This window comes from Suricata suricatta, chromosome 5, assembly GCF_006229205.1.
Source record: "Suricata suricatta isolate VVHF042 chromosome 5, meerkat_22Aug2017_6uvM2_HiC, whole genome shotgun sequence".
Lineage (NCBI taxonomy): Eukaryota > Metazoa > Chordata > Mammalia > Carnivora > Herpestidae > Suricata > Suricata suricatta.
Genome location: NC_043704.1, coordinates 154,493,821 through 154,511,994, shown reverse-complemented (window position 1 = coordinate 154,511,994; position 18,174 = coordinate 154,493,821). Strand labels below are relative to the sequence as shown.

Below are 18,174 nucleotides of genomic sequence, written 5' to 3'. Positions count from 1 at the left end.
TGAGGCATCGATCTCTGGCCTCTGGCCCTGGAGTGAAGGGCCCTACTTGCTGGGATCCGTCCAGAGAGCCTCTAGGGTTGACAGATTCTGTACGAGGAGGTGGCATCCAGCATAGCCAGAAGGCTGTGCTGGGGCCGGGCAGGAGGAAACCACAGGACTGGATGCACACAGAGGCTGAGGGGCTAGGACCTGTGGGCCACGTTGCCCAAGCCCAGAAGAACAGTGAGCAAAGAGCCCCCAGGCTGGCACAAGTCACCCACACCCGCCCACCCATCCACCCTCCACAGAGGCACATCAGGGACCAGTCCTAGACGCCCAGCTCCTCACCACAAACTGGAGATGAGTCATGTCAGGGTCAGGACATAGGGGACCCAGGGCCCCTCCATCAGGCCCCAGCTCCCAGCCCAGCTCACACTCCATCTCCCAGGAGGACACCTGCCTCAGCGTGTCCCTCAGAGGCAGGCTGAAGGGGCCGTGGCCATGGCCAGGACAGACTGAGCAGCTGTGAGCAGGGCCCTCCCCCGGGCCTCAGGGACAAGACATATTGTCTGAGCCTCTGTCACTGTGGGTACTGGGATGGTACCTCCCACAGTGACATGGCCTACGCTCAAAACCAGCCTCCCTCCCCAGAGCCTACTGCCTCCTGCTTGGGGCTGAGTCTATCCCCTCCCAATTGTCATCAGAGGCTGCAGACCTCAAGACTATGCTATCCCGAGGCAGGAATGAGGACACTGTGGCCTTGATCCCAAGGTGCAGTGCAAGCGCCCTGGGAGGGAAGGGTATGGGCAGCGCTGACCTCCAGAGCCAGCCCCCTCCTTCCACCTGCCCGGATTTGCTCTTCGTGAGGCCCCCTCCAAGGACAAAAGGACAGCACGGAGCTCTCCCCCCATTAGGCCCTCCTGCGCCCTAGGCTCAGGCCTGGGCATGTGGATGGTGGACAGAAAGCTGGCAGGTCCTCTGCAGGGAGCCCTCCCCAGGGCCCAGCCCTCACCTCCTCTTCCTACTCCCTGAGCTCTTCCATCTGCTCCCCTCTCCTGCTGTGCTAAGGCACTTCTAGGTAGGGGAAGCCACAGAGGATGGGGAGCCGGGCTCCACACAGTGACACTCGCTGCAGAGGGAACACCAGGCAGCGGCTGGGGTGGGGGCGGCTCATGCCCGGAACCTGACCCAGAGCTGAGCTGACCCCCGCAAGTGCTCTGTGAGCCTGTGGCCCAGGTGGGGTGCGAGCTTGTCTCACAAGTCTCGGTGCCCTAGACCCCCACCTGCCAGGTGGAGGGCAGGTGTACAGGGCACTGCCAATGGAGGGTAGGGGCTGAGGCTGCTGCAGGGGGAGCTGGGCTGAGGGTACCATTCTTCCGCCCCAACCCCAGAAGGACCAGGAGGGAGGGGAGATTCTGCCTGCGACCCTCTCATGGGGAAACTACCCCCACAGTGGCTTAGGACAGACCCAAAAGCCCTTCCCTGAGCCCTCTGCCCACAGAAATCCTGTTCCTGCTGAGAATGACCAGCCAGCACATCCCTCACAGGCAAGACAGACCCCACATGCCCAGGGGCCCAAGGAGCAGGAGGCCAACCCACCAGACCTGGGCTCAGGCTACAACCGTGCTCCACACAGCATGGGCCAGGGGAGGCTAGCATCTGCCTCAGAGCCCACACACCCAACTGAGGCTCAACTGGGCTCCAGACTGGACTGAAAGTGCCCCAGAACCCTCAGGCACTAGAACTCCATGCCCCCAGAGCTCAAGAGGGGTGTCCAGCATGGAGAAGTCCCCGCCCATACATCACACAAGACCAAGGAAGGGGTTGAGCCCCCAGCAGGTGAGGTGTACAAGCCAGTCTGTGTCATGGAAGGTACAGTGGAAGCTGGCCCCACAGTGACACTATCCAGGCCGGAAACTCCTTCCCCCAAGTGAGTCCACTGGCAGAGGGGTCCGCCTCAGTCTGAGGTCTGCATCCTCCCGACCAGCTCAGGGGGTCAGCGACAGACTGAGAAGGGGTCCTGCCCAATGCAGCCTTCCAACCTGGGGTCCTTGGTGGATTTTGTACAGCCTGAGGCAGGGTGGGTAGCAGCGGGTGGGCCTACAGTGCCTCAGGCCATTCATAAAACCTGCCCATGGGCCCGCCAGCCGGCACACTTCCACCCAGCAGCCCATCACTTCCGGTGGGGGTCCGCAGCCAAGAAGGAGCCTAGAGGACTCTGAGCAGCCCAGGGTCAGTATGTCTGGTGGAAACTAGCAGTGAGACATTGGTTGTGCCCGGAACTATCCCCATGGGCTCTGGGGGCCCAGCCTGGACCAGTGGTCAAACAGGGGAGCCCACCCCCAGCCTGTAGGTGTCCACAGGCCCCTACAGTAACCGGTTGCCCCGGATTCCCCTCCGAACCCCCATTTCAGGGTCAGGACAGGAGGCTGGGCTGGGCAGTGGGGAGCTGGGCCCTATCCTCACCCTCCAGAGCACACCCTCAAGCCCAGGGTCCCTCAGGGAGACCCAAGCATCTGCTCCTGCTGCTGCTGCACTTGGCCAGGAGTTGGCAGGCGGGACCCCTCACACCACTGATCCAGAGCCAGTGCCCAGAGCACAGACCTGTCCTCTGCCCTCTGCCGAGGTTGGCTGGGCATGAGCTCCCCGAGAACGGACCTGCTGCTGCCACTGCTGGACAGAGCCCACCAAGCCCGCAGGGCCCTTTAGGAACGCCCGGCTGGCGGACAGCACGTGAGATGTCAGTCAGCCGCCAGCCCCCAGGCAGGCAGCTCCAGGAAGACCCACCCCCCAAGAGATCTACCCCCCCCCATGCACATCTCCTGCTGAGCCCACTTCCCTCCCCTGTGGAGACGACCATCCAGGCAGTATCCTCCCCGGAGCCCCCAAGCTGCAGCCTTGGGTCCTCCAGAGCCCCTGTTCCAGCACTGAGGACTCGGCCACACGGGGCAACAAGGGCCCCCAGCCCACAACAGGACTTCCAAAAGCCAGAGCCCACCAGGTGGAGCCAGGCAGAGGAGCCAGGTCTTCTCTGGGGCCCCCACCAGCCTGTACCCACCTACCCATCACACGCGACCAGTCTCCAGAGGGTCTGGAGCACCCAACTCACTGTGCTCCCTTTCTGGGAGGAGGCTCATCCAGCTGGGCCCCACCAGCCAGCACTGGTCGTGGGTGCACAGCCAGCGGGGCTCCAGGCACCCTCTTCTTTCCGATGCCCAGGGCTGTGCACCACACGCCCCCCGGCAGGAAGCAGATAAGGGCCAGGCAGCAAACCCCCTCCTGCCTCCCTTTCCTGCCCAGTCCCACTCCTCCTCACCGCTCCCTGTCCTCAGGCCTGAGGTTTTCTTGTACTTTATCTTCAAGCTGGACATTCCCTCCATGGGTGTCCCTGAAATTTCTCTCCTGGGGTGTGAGCCCGGGGAGCACACACAGCCCTGAGGGTGTGCAGACATTTGCACACATGCAGTGTGAGCTGTGTGTGTCAGTCAGGGCCCCTTTCTGGAGGACGAGGCACTCTAGCTACAGGTGGAGAGGAGTAGCACCAGGATTTGGCGATGGGGACCCAGGGGCTGGCAAGGATGTCCCCTGAGAGGACGGGAGCCTCAGATGGGGGAGCCTGGGGGGTCAGAGGTCCCTGCAGCAGGGCTCAGGACCGAGCTGGAGCTCGAGACAGGGCTGGGCTCCCTGTGGTCAGAAGCCCTGGTCCCAGATGGTGATGGAGGCAAAGGGCACATGGGACTCAGATTTGCAAGGTCCAGGCACAGCGGAGCACCCCCAGCCCTGGAGCCCCCAGTAGGGTTGGGCACAAATAAGCCAGTGCTCCTGCCCCCAGGCAGGGGACAAAAGCCCCACTTTTCCTGGTACCTGAGGTAGCACCCTCAAGCTCTGTGCACACAGACCTCCCCCCATCCACAGAGACAGATGCAGCCATTCTGGGGGCGCATCCCAGGGAATCCCATGCAGCCCTGAACAAGGACACACTTCTGCCAGGCCCACTGCTCAGCCAGTGGCCTGGAAGAGGCTGCCTCTTCCCCCCCAAAAGACGACAGCCCCCAGATCACACTCTCCAGCCCCATATGAGTGACCACTGAGAAGGCACTTACAGTGAACCCCCTCCCTCCCTCCCCCTCCCCCTTCAGTCCATGGTTCGTTTTCAATAGTCAGTAATCTCCCTTGATCTGTGTCCCTCACTCTCCCCCACTCTCTTTCCCTCTTCCTCTCCCCATTGTCCCCTGCCAGGTCTCTCCTGTTAGACCTATGAATGCAAATATATGGTATCTATACTTCTCTGCATGACTTATTTCGCTTAGCATGACACCCTCAAGGTTCATCCATTTCCTACAAATGGCCATATTTCATTCTTCCTCATTGCCATATAGTACTCCATTGTATATATATACACCACATCTTCTTGATCCATTCATCAGATGATGGACATTTAGGCTCTTTCCATGTTTTGGCTCCTGTTGACAGTGCTGCTATGAACATTGGGGTACATGTGCTCCTATGCATCAGCCCTTCTGTATCATTTGGAGATATCCCTAGCAGTGCTATTGCTGGGTCATAGGGGAGTTCTATCGATAGTTTTCTGAGGAACCTCCACACTGTTTTCCAGAGTTGGTGGCACCAGTTTACATTCTCACCAACAGTGTAGGAGGGTGCCTGTTTCTCCACATCCTCGCCAGCATCTATAGTTTCTTGATTTGTTCATTTTAGCGATTCTGACCCGTGTGAAGTGGTATCTCAGTGTGATTTTGATTTGAATTTCCCCTATGATGAGTGACGCTGAGCATCGTTTCATGTGCCTGTTGGCCATCTGGATGTCCTCTTTGGAGAAGTGTCTATTCAGGTCTTCTGTCCATTTCTTCACTGGATCTCTCATTTTTCATGTATGGAGTTTAGTGAGCTCCTTGAATATATATGTCTTAGGGGAGTTCAGTATGGCTCCTGAATTTCAATGTCTTTCTCTTTCCCCAGATTGGGGAAATTTTCCTGTATAATTTGGTCTAGCACAACTTCAAGCACTCTGTCTTTGTCTTCCTCTTCAAGAACTCCTATGATACGGACATTGTTCCGTTTGATTGTATCACTCAGGTCTCTGATTCTCCTTTCGTGCTCCTGAATCATTTTCTCTCTCTTTTTCTTGGCCTCCTCTTTTGCTATAATTGTGTCTTCTAATTCACTTATTCTGTCTGCTTCTTCAATACGTGCATTGGCAGCCTCCATCTTTTTATTCATCTCATTTATAATATTTTCTAACTTGTCAGAGCTATTTTGAAGGTTCCTAGTCTTTGTATCAATATCTTCTCTGATAGCTTCCATGTTTTTTTCAAGCCCAGCAATTAATTTTATGATAATCATTTTAAATTCTTGTTCACTTATGTTGCTTGTGTCTGTTTTGAGCAGTTCTGTAGCTGTGATTTCTTCCTGGAGTTTCTTTAGAGAAGAGTTCTTTCATTTCGTCATTTTGGCTAGCTTTCTGTCTCTTGTCAGTTTTAAAAGCTCGTTCTGCACTGTGCGTTTATTAGTATTTCTCTACAGAAGGAGGCTCTTGGAGTGTCTAGGGTCTGTCGTTTCAGGAGATGTTCTTTTAATGGTGTCTCCCGGTTTCTCTTGTTATGCCTCTGATTAAATTATTTCCCTACTCAGCTATATTTGGGATTTTCCACTATGTGTGCTTTGGGTTGTTTCTTTTGGTAGCCCTGAAAAGCAAATCAGACAGACAAACACACAGAGAACACAAGCACACAAATGTACTGATAAAGAAGCAAACCTAAGGGGGAAAGAAAAAAAGGAACAGGAAAGAAAAGAGAGGAGAAAAAAACAAAAGGAGAAAGAAAAAAAAGCAGGCGGGGAGTGGGGAAGGACAGCAACAGTCAGAGATAAAGTGCAGTTTGAGGGCTTAAAACCAACAGTGGGGGTTGGGGGATATAAGGATGAAATAAAGGAAAAACTATCCGTATGGTAAGGGTTGATCTAAGCACAGCGGTGCCTAATTGTTGGTCTTTCCCAGATTCCAGGGGAAAAGGGAGAAAAGAAGGAAATAGGAAGATAGTAAAGAGAAGACAGGGCACAATTAAAAATTAAAAAGATTAAGGAAAAAAACAATTAACCATAATAAGCAAAAGCACAACAGCTCTCCAGCGTGGATGGGCGTGGCTTGGTGCAGGTGGGTGGGGTCTCAGGGGCTGCTCTCTGAGGCCCCACCTTGGTGGATGCGAGGAAAAGAATGGTGACAGGCGCCCCATGTTCCCCTCAGACCATGAGTTGTCAGCCACTCTCTGGAGTCCAACCTTCTTTTGCCTCGGGCGGATCTAATTGTTTGTTTTTTATGTTCTGCCCAGTTTCTAAGTCCTTGCCCGCACACTCAATATTGCCACCACAGTTAAAAATCTCCTGCAAGTGGGCGGCTTTCTGGTCGGGATCGAACAGGGGGATTGTGAAGTCAGATTTTTCCCCTGGCTCCACCTGCAGTCGGTGAGCTGCCTGGTCCGACGGAACGCCCTGCTGAAGGGGCAGATACCTCCCTCAGTGCTCAGTAGCCCTCAGTCCTGGGCTGAATCTCTCCTCTGCAGGGATTGCACTGCAGGGGATTCAGTCTCTACTTCTCTTCCCCTGGTCTCTCTCCTGTCTTGCCGGGCAGGACAGCATGGGGCTGTGAAGGTCCATGTGCCTCTGGATACCCGGCGCCCCACGTGAGTGACCATCGGGGGATCTGTGCGCCTCCGGTCTCCCGGCCGCCCCGCCTGGCTAGGAGCTGTGCGCCTAGGGACACACGGGTTTCAGCGGGCCCAGCACCAAGCCTCTGGGCGCTGGGGGCTTTGTCTCCAGAGCCGGTGCTCCCTCCCCTAAAGTCTCCGGACCCAGTTTGCACTCACTCACTCAGGCAACTGTGAGACTGCTGTCGATAAGGGGTCTGTAAGCACACCTCCATTCTTGGAGATCATAGAGCTGTGGCTTTTTAATTCTTCTCAGTTTGATAACTGTGGGTGGACGGAGGTAATGGGGCTCCTTACTTCTCCGCCATCTTGCCGCTCCCCAACAATCCAAAGAACATTGTTAAAAAGTCAATACTACCCAAAGCAATCTACACATTTAATGTAATCGCTATCAAAATAATACCAGCATTCTTCACAGAGTTAGAACAAACAATTCTAGAATATGTATAGAACCACAAAAGACAGCGAATATTCACAGCCATCTTGAAAACAAAAAAACAAATTGGCTTCCATACAACACCCATCACCCACTTTCCCCTCTCCTCTACCCCCTCCCCCACCCCCATGCCACCCACCCTCAGTTTGTTCTCTGTATTAAAGATTTTCTTGTGGTTTGCCTCCCTTCCTCTGTTTGTAACTTGTTTCCCCTCCCCCTCCCCCATGGTCTTCTGTTAAGTTTCTCAAGTTCCACATATGAGTGAAAACATATGGTATCTGTCCTTCTCTGACTGACTTATTTCATTTAGCATAATATCCTCCAGTTCCCTCCACGTTGCTGCAAATGGCATTATTTCATTCTTTCTCATTGCCAAGTAGTCCTCCATTGTATACATAAACCTCATCATCTTTACCCATTTATCAGTTGATGGACATTTAGGAAGCCAGTCTGACAATAAATTATATGCAAAAAAGAAAAGACAAACTGGAAGCACCATGATTCCAGACTCCAAGCTGTCCTACAAAGCTGTAATCATTAAGACAGTAAGGTACTGGTACAAAAACAGACACTCAGATCAATGCAACAGAATAGAGAACCCACAGCTTTATTGTCAACAAATCTTCAATGAAGCAGGAAAGAATGTTCAATGGGACAAAGACAGTCCCTTCAATAAACGGTGTTGGGAAAACTTGACAGCAACTTGCAGAAGATTGAATCTGGACCCCTTTCTTATAGCATACACAAAATAAACTCAAAATGATTCAAAGACTTAAATGTAAGACAGGAAAATATCAAAATCCTACAGGAGAAAATAGGCAGCAACATCCTTGACCTTGGCCACAAAGACTTCTTACTGGACATGTCTCCAGAGGCAAGGAAAGCAAAAGCAAAAATGAAGTATTGGGACCTCATCAAAAGCTTTTGCACAACAAAGGAAACACTCAGCAAAACTAAAGACAACCAACACAATGGGAGAAGATATTTGCAAATGACATATCTCATAAAGGGTTAGTATCAAAAATCTGTAAAGAACTTATGAAATTCAACACTCAAAAAAACATAATCCTTGGAGTGCCTGGGTGGCTCAGTCAGTTAAGTGTCTGGCTTCAGCTCAGGTCATGATCTCACAGTTTGTGGGTTCGAGCCCCATGTCGGGCTCTGTGCTGACAGCTAGCTCAGAGCCTGGAGCCTGCTTCAGATTCTGTGTCTCCCTCTCTCTCTGACACTCCCTGCTCGTGCTGTCTCTCATCATCTTCATGTTCTGGTAACCGAGGGAGCCATGTTTCCTGGTTCTGTCCACCCAGGCCCTTTCTCCACAGAGCCTCCACTCTCTCTAATACAGTTTAGGTGCCAAACCTTGACTGGTGGCCCCTGGGAGCATCCCAAGAATTCTGAGGCCACTTTGCTCTTCCCATTCACTCACTCCTAGCTGGGAGCCTTTGATGACAGGAGTCTGTGGAGACAGTGAGGAAGGGGTGAGAGCCTCTGAGGCCAAGTCAGGACAGCCTGTAAGCAAAACGCCGGAGCACTGCCTCGAAAGTACATACGGCTAGCAATGCCCACGAGACCGGCCAGCAATGGGAGCGAATGGCCAGGGGAACCTCGGGCTGCAGACACCCTGCAGTGCCTTTGGCTGAGGATTGAGCTTGGCCTGATTTGCTCCAGCCCAGCCTTCAAGAAAAGAAGGGGTGACGGAGATGTCCTGATCTCCGAGGCTTTGTGGATGTCCAGGTCATTGTGGGGACTGACCTGGATGGACAGGCTGGTCCCACTCTGGGGGGAGGGGTACCGGAGCCCTGGAGCTAATGTTTCGATCACTGATGAATCGTCATGGCTACCCTCCCTTCCCTGTGGCAGCTCCCAGGAGCAGCCATTCTGTGCCAGCCAGAGAGCAGGATGAAATGAGGTATCCGTCCAACAGCGTGTGCTGTTTGGACCCCCGCGAAAGGAGAACACTCCCATGTCCGCGGGACGAGACCATCAGGGAGGCCCGTGATGGACACAGGGATGTGATCTGGACAAGGAGCTGCAGGAGAAGCTGGGGCTTCCTTTCTTGAACAAAAAGCCAGATTGGCAATGAGAGTGTGTTTGCTCCTGGTGTCCCTCCTGCTTCAGGTGCCGGTGACAGTGGCCACCCCTCTCCCACCACGGAGGAGTGGCCAGACATCTACAGAGGCCCCCGATCACCACCCCATGGCCTCAGAAGGTGGGCACGCACCTGTCCTGACTCCTCAGTCACTGGAAAGACTGGCGCTGTGGGTCCTTTGTCCCAAGCACTGAGCACGCTTCACCCCACAGAGCATGCTGACCCCCTGGTCAGCCCCTTCTCTCCAGAACTGGAGGAACATACTGGTCTTCCTAGGCTTTGTTAACTCCCCACCGCATCTTCTGGGCTGTAGGGGTGAAGTGGGAAGTGTGCCAGCAGTCACTGGTCTCGTGTTCTTTCTTTGACCATAGCATGAGTTGATGTCCCCACCCATTTTTTAAATTTGTTTGTAAGCTCTTGCCTTTTTTCTGGTTTTTGCTTTTTTTGTTTATATCATAAGATATTAGAGAAAGGAAATTCTGTTTCTTATTCCTTTCCACTCCCTTTGGTGTTTTCTCACAACTTAGTTTATCAGCAACAGCAGCCATTTGCTCTTGTATTACCTCTGGTCTGAGAAGTGAAGCAAGAAGACTCTTTTTTGTCATGTTTTTTGTGCATAAGGACTTTCATTCCACAGGAAAGTGTTCAGGAAATCAGCTCCCTGATGGCAGAGGCTATCAGAAATCTCATGTCAGACACAAAGCCTCTCCACAAGAACACTAGGAATGTTTTCAGTACGTGCACCTGCCTCCTGGCCATCTGGTCTACCACAGTGCCTGATCCTGGGGAAACGCAACCCTAGAGTGTGACCATGCCACCAAGGCCTGCAAGGACATCAAGGCCCCGTGCCAGCTGTTTCAGAAGCACTTGCATGGACATGCCATGACTAAGAGGGGAGCTGAGTGACAGCGTGCCCGCCCCTCCCGCCCCATGGGGTTTGGCCTTCAGCTCTGCTGGAGTCTAGCTCCTAGCAACCGAGCCAGAAGGCACCTTCTCAGTCTCCATTCTGGAAGAGGTAGGGCCCCAGGAGGCTCATCCATGGGCAGAGGCTGGAAGACTGAGCAGTTATCCCAGTTCTGGACACCCCATTACATCAATACAGACCCATGCCTGGCACCCACTGGGGCACCTACCTGTAACGCCCATGTCCTTCCCCTGACATGTGCCTGTGGTGGAGAGGGGCAGGGGAAGGGGCAGGCTCCCAGAACTGGGCTGTGGGATGCTGCAGACGGAGCCCAGCCGGGCATGAGCACAGTCAGCTACATGGTTTGTAGGCTCAGGACCCACCACACCTGCCCCAACCTAACTCTACACAGCATTGCCAGGAAAAACCAGGGATGGCAGGTCAGAGTTCTTTCTAGAAGGCTCAAAGAGAGAGCTCTGCCAAGGTCAGCTCCTGCCCTGCCCAGGGACCCGATAGGACACGCTGGTCTCCAAGAGCTGAACCATGTCTTCTGCAGGCCAGACGATGCCTGTGGCCTGGCTGCTTCTCTGCTGTGGGGAAGGGGCCAGCAGGGCATGGAGGGCACCTTCCCTACCCCAGCCAGGAACTGAGGGTCCTACAAAGCCAGAGCAGGTGTTTCCTCAAGGGCCAGAAGCAGACCCTGCCCTTAGGCCCCTAAAAGGTGACAAGAGGCCCAGAGCTGAGACTGTAGCACAAAGAGCCTCCAGAAAGGGGCTGGGGAGCTGCAGGCAGCTCGGTCTGCAAGCCAGGAGCAGCCCCCATGGGCCATGGAGGGCAGGCGAGGGAGGCCAGCACTGGGGTGGGGAGGAAGCCCAGGCCACGCCCCACTCCGCAGCCTGCTCCGCCCCCAGGTCCCCAGGGCTGGCAGATTCTCACTCAGGCTACAGAGTCACTGCTGCTTCTCCACTCTCCTCGCCTCACCCCTGTCTCTCCTCCCCCACCTTCGTCCTCCACAGACACCTCTGGACCATTGGGCTCATCAGCCTTCACACAGGGCAGCCCCACAGCACTCCCCAGGCTCACCTTCACTTCCCCAGACCCGGACGCTGTCCATGTGCTGCTGTGCAGCCACTTCTGGAGAGGTCCTGCCCCCAGCATCACAGTGGGGTCTCCCCAGCACCTCACACCTGAGAGAAACATCACCACTTGCACCATCACTGTGCCTACACCCCCCAGCAGCCCCCCATTTCCCCAAGACCTGGCCAGGAACCTGGAGCCCCAGCCTTGGTCCTGCGTCCTGGGAACCCCACCTCAGACACACCTTGCCGTCCCTGCCCTCTGCCTCTCACAGCCCCACACTCAGCCTGCCACCTCCCACAGGCACCCCAGTGGCTCCCTAGCCCTCTCTCAGCATGCAGCCTTCCCACTCCTGGTGTCCCCAGCCCAGCCCACATCCATCCTCCATGCCATACTGGACAGAACTTTCCAGAGAAAGACCCTCAGCCTCTTTGAGGGGGCACATAGACCATCTTGAGTCCATCTGCACCAAGCCACCTGCCACTCTTCTCCAGGCCCCCAGCCCAGCGTGGATCAGGGCTCTGGCTGCCTCTGTGTCTGGAGTTATGCACCCAAACCCACGCGCGCACATACACAGGTGTTTCTAGCGTGCCCTTCCCTTACCCGCTCAGCACAAGCTTTGGGGTTTCATCATCCCTGCCAGCCCTCGGCTGCCTCCCCTCTGTCTCCCCTCCCCCTGTCACACCCGCCACCCTCACATCCGGCCCATGGGTCCCAGAACTGAACCCCAGGCCTGATGGGTGGGAGCACAGATGTGTCCCCCAAGGGCATGGGGAGCTTGGTGCAGCCGGGCCTCCCGGGAGTCCTGGTCCATAGAGGACGTGAGTGGGCAGAGTTAACGAGGTAAATGCTGCCGCTTCCATCTGTGTGAGCTGAGGAGGGGCAGCCTCACAGGCCGAGAGGCTGGCCCCATGGTGCCCACTTTCGGGTTAGCCATGAGCCTGAATGGGGTCCGTGGGCCACCACTGGGGGGTTTTCTCAGACAACACAGCTCGAATGCAGGTGGCCTGTGGACACAGTCTTGGATCTGCTCTTACTTCTGAACAAAAGGAAAATGGGCAGGGGAGGCCTTCAACATACTGATTATTGTATGCACGTTACTCAGGAATGATGGAGGATGGGTGTCCTGGTCGCCCATGTGCCCTGTGGCCTGCCACCCAGCCCCCCCCCCACCTGCCTCACAGCCAGTGGGTTCTGGCTAAGCCGGGAACCACAGCGCTCACTGGGGCCACGGTGACCGACAGCTCTACAGGAACCCAGTGCAGGAGCGCTCCCGGCCGCCGCCGGCTCACCCTCCGAGGCTCACTGCAGGCCCAGGGGGCTCGCTGGGCAGCCCAGCAAAGCCGGAGGAGAAGTGGCGTGGAGCTGGCCACAGAGGCAAGGGGACTGACTCCCCAAGTGGTCATGACACAGAAATGTATTCCAGCCAGATGGACTGGGTCGCTGAGGCCCTGTGGGGAGGCATGGTGGACTCAGCAGCCTGAGTGCTGGGGGCAGCTTGGTAAGGGGTTCAGAGAGGGTGATCAACACTGGGCCCCAGGCAGTGAGGGCCATTGGAAGGCTGAGCAGGGAGAATGTGACCTTGGGACCAAAGGAAGTCAGGTGTCAGGAAGTACATCCAAAGCCCGGGCAAGGAGACTGAGGGCAGGAAGGAACATGCCAGGGCTGGGGGGTGTTCTCCTCTTCAAGTGGAGAACAGACTTTCCAGCTCCTGGGGCTCCCTAGGGACCCTGGCTGTGGGGGATTCTGCAGTCCCCAGCACAGGGACAGCTCACCATGTCCATGTTCTGGGGCTGGGGAACCCTGATCACCGTCTCCTCAGGTGAGCCCCCCTGCACCTGTTCTGGGTGCCTCGGGCCGGGTCCCTGGGACTGGTCACAGCTCCACCATGGTCTGAGTGTCCGAGACCTGCAGGGCCCCTGGGTGGCGAGCAAGCTGAGAGCCAGCAGGGAGGAGGGAAGCCCCGGGGACAGGGTTTGGCTGGAAGGAGAAGTTGTGGGCAGAGCTGGGCCAGGCCCGGATATTTGTGTGCCAGGGCCGGGCAGGCACACCAGTGTGGATATAACAACTTCGATATTTGGGGACAGGGAGCCCAGGTCATAGTCTCCTCAGGTGAGTCCCCGCTGCACCAGTTCAGGGTGCCTCAGTCCGGGTCCCTGGGACTGGTCACAACTCCACCATGGGCTGAGTGCCGGAGACCTGCAGGGCCTCTGGGTGACAAGCAAGAGCCAGCAGAGAGGACAGAAGCCCCGGGGACAGGGCTTGGCTGGAAGGAGAAGTTGTGGGCAGAGCGGGGTCGGGGCCGGATATTTGTGTGCCAGGGCCAGGCAGGCACACCAGTGTGGCTATGACTTCGATTCGTGGGGACGTGGTGTCCAGGTCACCGTCTCCTCAGGTAATTGTCTCCCTTGTGGCTCAAGTTTGGGTGGCTGGCAGCAGGGAAGCTGATTGTGTCTGCTGCATCCTTGGGGGGTGGGCTCTGGCCTGTGCGAGGGGCCAGGGGAAGTTCTTGTCTAGGGAGAAACAGGGTCTGTGACCCTGTGCATTTGGGGCCAAGGTGTCCAGGTCATCGTGTCCTCAGGTAAGATGGCTTTCTGCTGTCCCCTCTGTCCCGGGGCTGGGGGAGAAATATCCAGAAGCCCCTTGGTCTGTGTGGGACCGTCTGGGGAGCCCAGAGGGCTGCTGCTGAGGCTGTGAGGTTCCCACCGTGGCAATGGCCTTTCAGTGGGGAGTAGGTGCTCCTGCCTGTGGAAATCAGGCCAGCAGAGGGGGCTCCGCGTCCAGAGGTGGGGGGGGAGGGGTGCACGCCCAAGGATCCGGGACACCGGGCAGCTGGCAGGGTGGAGGTTTTTGTACACCCCTTAGCGGGGCCCATGGCAGAGTGACTATTTTGACTACTGGGGCCAAGGAACCATGGTCATCGTGTCCTCCGGTGAGTCCTCCCAGCCTTCCTCTCCTCTCTCTGTCTGGAGGTTTGGGTGCATTTGGGGAGAAAAATGAGGGTGCCAGGGTCTCGGATCTAGAAGGACTGGCGTGGTGGCCGGGTTCTACAGGGACCTCAGCCACCCTCGGTTTCTGGGGCCACTGGGTCCTCTCAGCCCCACCAGCTGTGATTTGAGGTGGTCTGAGGCCTTAGCCAGGCTCCGCTTCTTGTCTGGGGCCCCAGAGACATTGTCACAATGTGACTACGGGTTCAACTACTGGGGCCCTGGGACCCCGGTCACCGTGTCCTCAGGTGGGTCCTCACCCCCCCACACACACTCTGGCTGCATTTGGGGAGACCAGGGATTTGGGGGCTCCCTGTCAGAGATGCAATTTGGGGCCGGGAAATAGAGGCAGAGACAGGATTCCCAGACACAGGGCTGGAGATCGCCTTTCCACAGTGGCAGTCTGGGTGGGTCTGGCCAGGTAACTGAAGCCTCCTTGGGGGCCCCCGTGACTGTGGTATAATCAGCATAATCAGACTCTGTGGCCCTGACACACCTGCCGTCTGGGCAGTGGCCCATGGGGCTGATTGGACTTTTCTGGGTTCCAGTTCAGGGCTGTGGTCTGAAGTCAGGTGGCCCAGGCAGGCAGTGGTCTGGCCTCTGAGGGGCCAGGCCAGGACATGGGATCTCAGGGGCAGTGGGGTGTGGGGAGTGGAGCCAGTGAGGGGTCCAGGACCCTCCAGAGAGCAGTGACTTGGGGATCAGCCTCCGTGTGGCCTGGGAGTGCAGCCCTCCCAGCAGGGGCGATGCCAGCTGAGGCCCCAGGGTTTTGGTGGGGTGCAAATGGAGATCTCACCACTGTGATTACTATGGTATGGATGTCTGGGGCCGTGGAACCACGCTCACTGTCTCCTCAGGTAAGAGCAGCACTGCTGGGGTCTTTATTCTCTGCTCCTCTCTGGGGTTTTCTGGGGTTTTCTGGACATCGATGGTTGGTCCTCAGGACGCGTCCCCCAGGGGCAGGCTGGCCGGACGGGGATGAGAGCCGGGTGCCTCAGGGATTTCAGAGCCTCTTGATTTTATGATGCTTTTCTAAAACTGGAATAATGCCAGCATGTCCAGTGCAGTAACTGAGCCCTGAAGAGGGGCTGGAGGCTGGACAGGCCATGTGTGGGTGAGCTGCCAGGGCCCCGGGGGCTGCAGGACAGTGTGGCTGCGGCAGGAGAGGTCTCGCTACCTGGATCTTGGTGTCGGCTCACGAGTGTGTGTGGGTGGCTGTGTTTGGAGTCACAAGAAAGCCACACATACAGGGCGCTGTGAAAGACTTTCCCCAGAATTAGGAGTGGTGCTCGGTGTAGACTGTGTTTATGGTTCTTGGTCCATTGTAAAGACTAGGCACCTAAGAAGGGCAGTCTGGGGGCTGCAGGGCTCGGCTCTGCGAGGTCAGCTTCTGAAAGATGGTGTGCTCCTCCTAAGAGGCGCACTGACTGAATGTTAAAGGACAGGGGACATTTGAAGTGGCTCCTGACAAAATTAGTTAAGACAACTGGGACTTTACTCTGGGAGACACTTTTTGGCATGTTAAACGTTTAGTCTATCAGTCCATTGACAAGCTTGAATCATGTCTTTCTAGAGGAGATACAGGAAATAGGAACGCAGTGCTGTGGCCCTGACCCAGAGCTGGGTTTTGACAATAATGAATTAGTTTATTTTTTATTTAATTCAGTGACTCTGGAAGTGGTGTTGAGGAGTCAGCCGGGGCGGCGTGTGGGGCCAGACCCCTGCCCCAGGTGGCAGGAAGCGGGTCACACGGACCGTCTATTTCGGGAAACGAGAAAACAGACTTGGCACATATATAGTCTGTGGTCATGAGAAGCGGTTTTCGGGTGGTTTTGACCAGCCCCACGGATCTGACAAACAACACCTGCATCATTTGCATTTTCTAAAATAAGCCAAGACGCTGGCACAGGCTGGGATGGTTCCTTTTTTAACAATTTGAATTTAATTTTTCAGTCTTCGCTGCCAACACCGCATTGATATTCATTTTGAAAGTAAGAAATTAAGCAGTCTTGGGGACTGTTATCAATGCATTGATGTAACTTTTTAAGTTAGTTATTCCTTCAAATGGTCTTAATCTCAAACCATTTTCTAATGTCCCAAAGCACTGTTTTTACAATTACTGTGTTCTCAATATTTTAAGTTAGTTGATTTTCTCTTTATGATTAGCAAGAGTTTAGATATCCTGATAAAGTAGCCTTCGCGTCAGCATTTTCAAGACCGCTTTTCAGGCACTCGTGTTGAGACGAGTCTTAGGCGAAGCATGTGTTGTGAGTGTCCCGAATGGTTTCAGTGGCGCGTGCTGGCTGGTGGAGTGAGAGGAAGCCTGGTCAGGTCTCGGATCAGAAAGGAGCTCGGGGCGGCTCCTGAGCTGAAGGAGCCCCAGTAGAGGGCCCACCCGGCCGCCCGAGGCTGCCGTGGCTGGGGACCCCCCACTCCAACCGGGCCTGCCGTGGCTTCTGCCACAAGGCCAACCAGCTATTCATCAATGAATCGATTTTAATGGATCTGGAGAAATTCTTCAATACCAGAGACCCCACGGGACTTTCTGGTGACCCGGGAGCCGACATGGTAAGAGAAAGGCAGCCTGGCTGCCAAATTTGCTGCTCTGGAGAGTTTGTGTTTGATGTTTTGGTTGCTGCTTGAAGAAGAGTCAGTCTTTAAAGATTGCTTGTGAAACAGTGAGGTTTATTTGTATGAATCCCTGCGTGACCATTGTCTTGGCTTCGTAACTGTGAATTCTGTGGCTCAGATGGTCTAACATGGACAAAGCGCCTCTTATGGCGTCTTTGAGTCATAAATGCAGCTTTGGATTTGAGGTCATTACTGTGCATTTGAAAGTAGCCTTCGCCTTGTAAAGAGCTTCATGACAAGGAGCTGGCTTACACGTGCGAATTCAGAGGAGGTGCATTTTTGGTCATGTTTAGTGATGATTCTTATTTAGAGGGAATTTAGTTAAAGTTTAGACGCAGAAGCGAGGAGTTCAGCTAAGGGCATGAGCCCAGGACGGTGAAGGTCCCGGGGAGAGGACCCCAGCGCTGTTTTTTCAGCACAAAAGGAGCACTGTCCACTCTAAAAGCAAAGACAGGCTTTTCACTCTGATGAGAGCAAACGCTCCTCAGTCCTTGTAAAATGTCTTGGTGAATTTAAACTGACCAGGAAGTATTTTACCCAGGAAACTGAGGTGGTAGCCACTGATAATGCTCCGGGGCCAGAGCTGCCGAGACTGGGACGGGGCCGTGAGAAGACAGGGGATTCCACTGGAGAAGTCCCCGAGGACACATGGGGGGGACGCAGGGACGGGCACCAGAAGGCTCTGGCCCTGAGCCAGGCTCAGCTATACGAATTCCTGGATAAGATGGCTTGGGCTAAGGCAAATAGGTCTGGTGGCCTGAAGTTTTCTGGCCGATTCCAGGACTGGGCTTTCGGGACTGCACTGTAACAGGACTACACTGAGCTGCCCAGAGCAGTCCGCAGCTGAGCTGAACTAAACCAGATTGAGTAGGCATTTATGAGATGAGCTGAGGCTGAGCTAAACCAGGCTGAGCAGGGCTGAAATGGGCTGAGCTAGGCTGGGCTGAGCTGGCCTGGGCTGAGCTGGGATGGGCTGGGGCTGAGCTGGGGCTGAACCAGGCTGAGCTGAGCTGAGCTGAGCTCATCTGAGCTGGGGTTGAGCTGGGCTAGGCTGGGCTGAGCTGGGCCTGAGCTGGGGCTGAGCTGAGCTGAGCTGAGCTGGGCTGGGGCTGAGCTGGGCTAGGCTGGACTGGGGCTGAGCTGGGCTAGGCTGGGCTGAGCTGGGCTGAGCTGAGCTGAGCTGAGCTGGGACTGAGCTGGGCTGAATGGAGCTGAGCAGGGCTGAGCGGGGCTGAGCTGAGGCTGAGCTGGGCTGAGCTGAGCTGGGGCTGAGCTGGGCTGAGCTGAGCTGGGACTGAGCTGGGCTGAACTGGGCTGAATGGGGCTGAGCAGGGCTGAGCGGGGCTGAGCTG

The 18,174-nt window shown here is 55.5% G+C and overlaps 1 gene segment (V, D, J or C); it reads left to right on the top strand.

Moving 5' to 3' along the window:
* LOC115292453 overlaps positions 1–18,174 on the top strand; it is a 494,271-nt gene that overhangs the window by 470,445 nt on the left and 5,652 nt on the right. The window contains 2 exon segments of the C gene segment in view: positions 5,901–5,910; positions 15,000–15,048. Coding sequence covers positions 5,901–5,910; positions 15,000–15,048 — 59 coding nt within the window.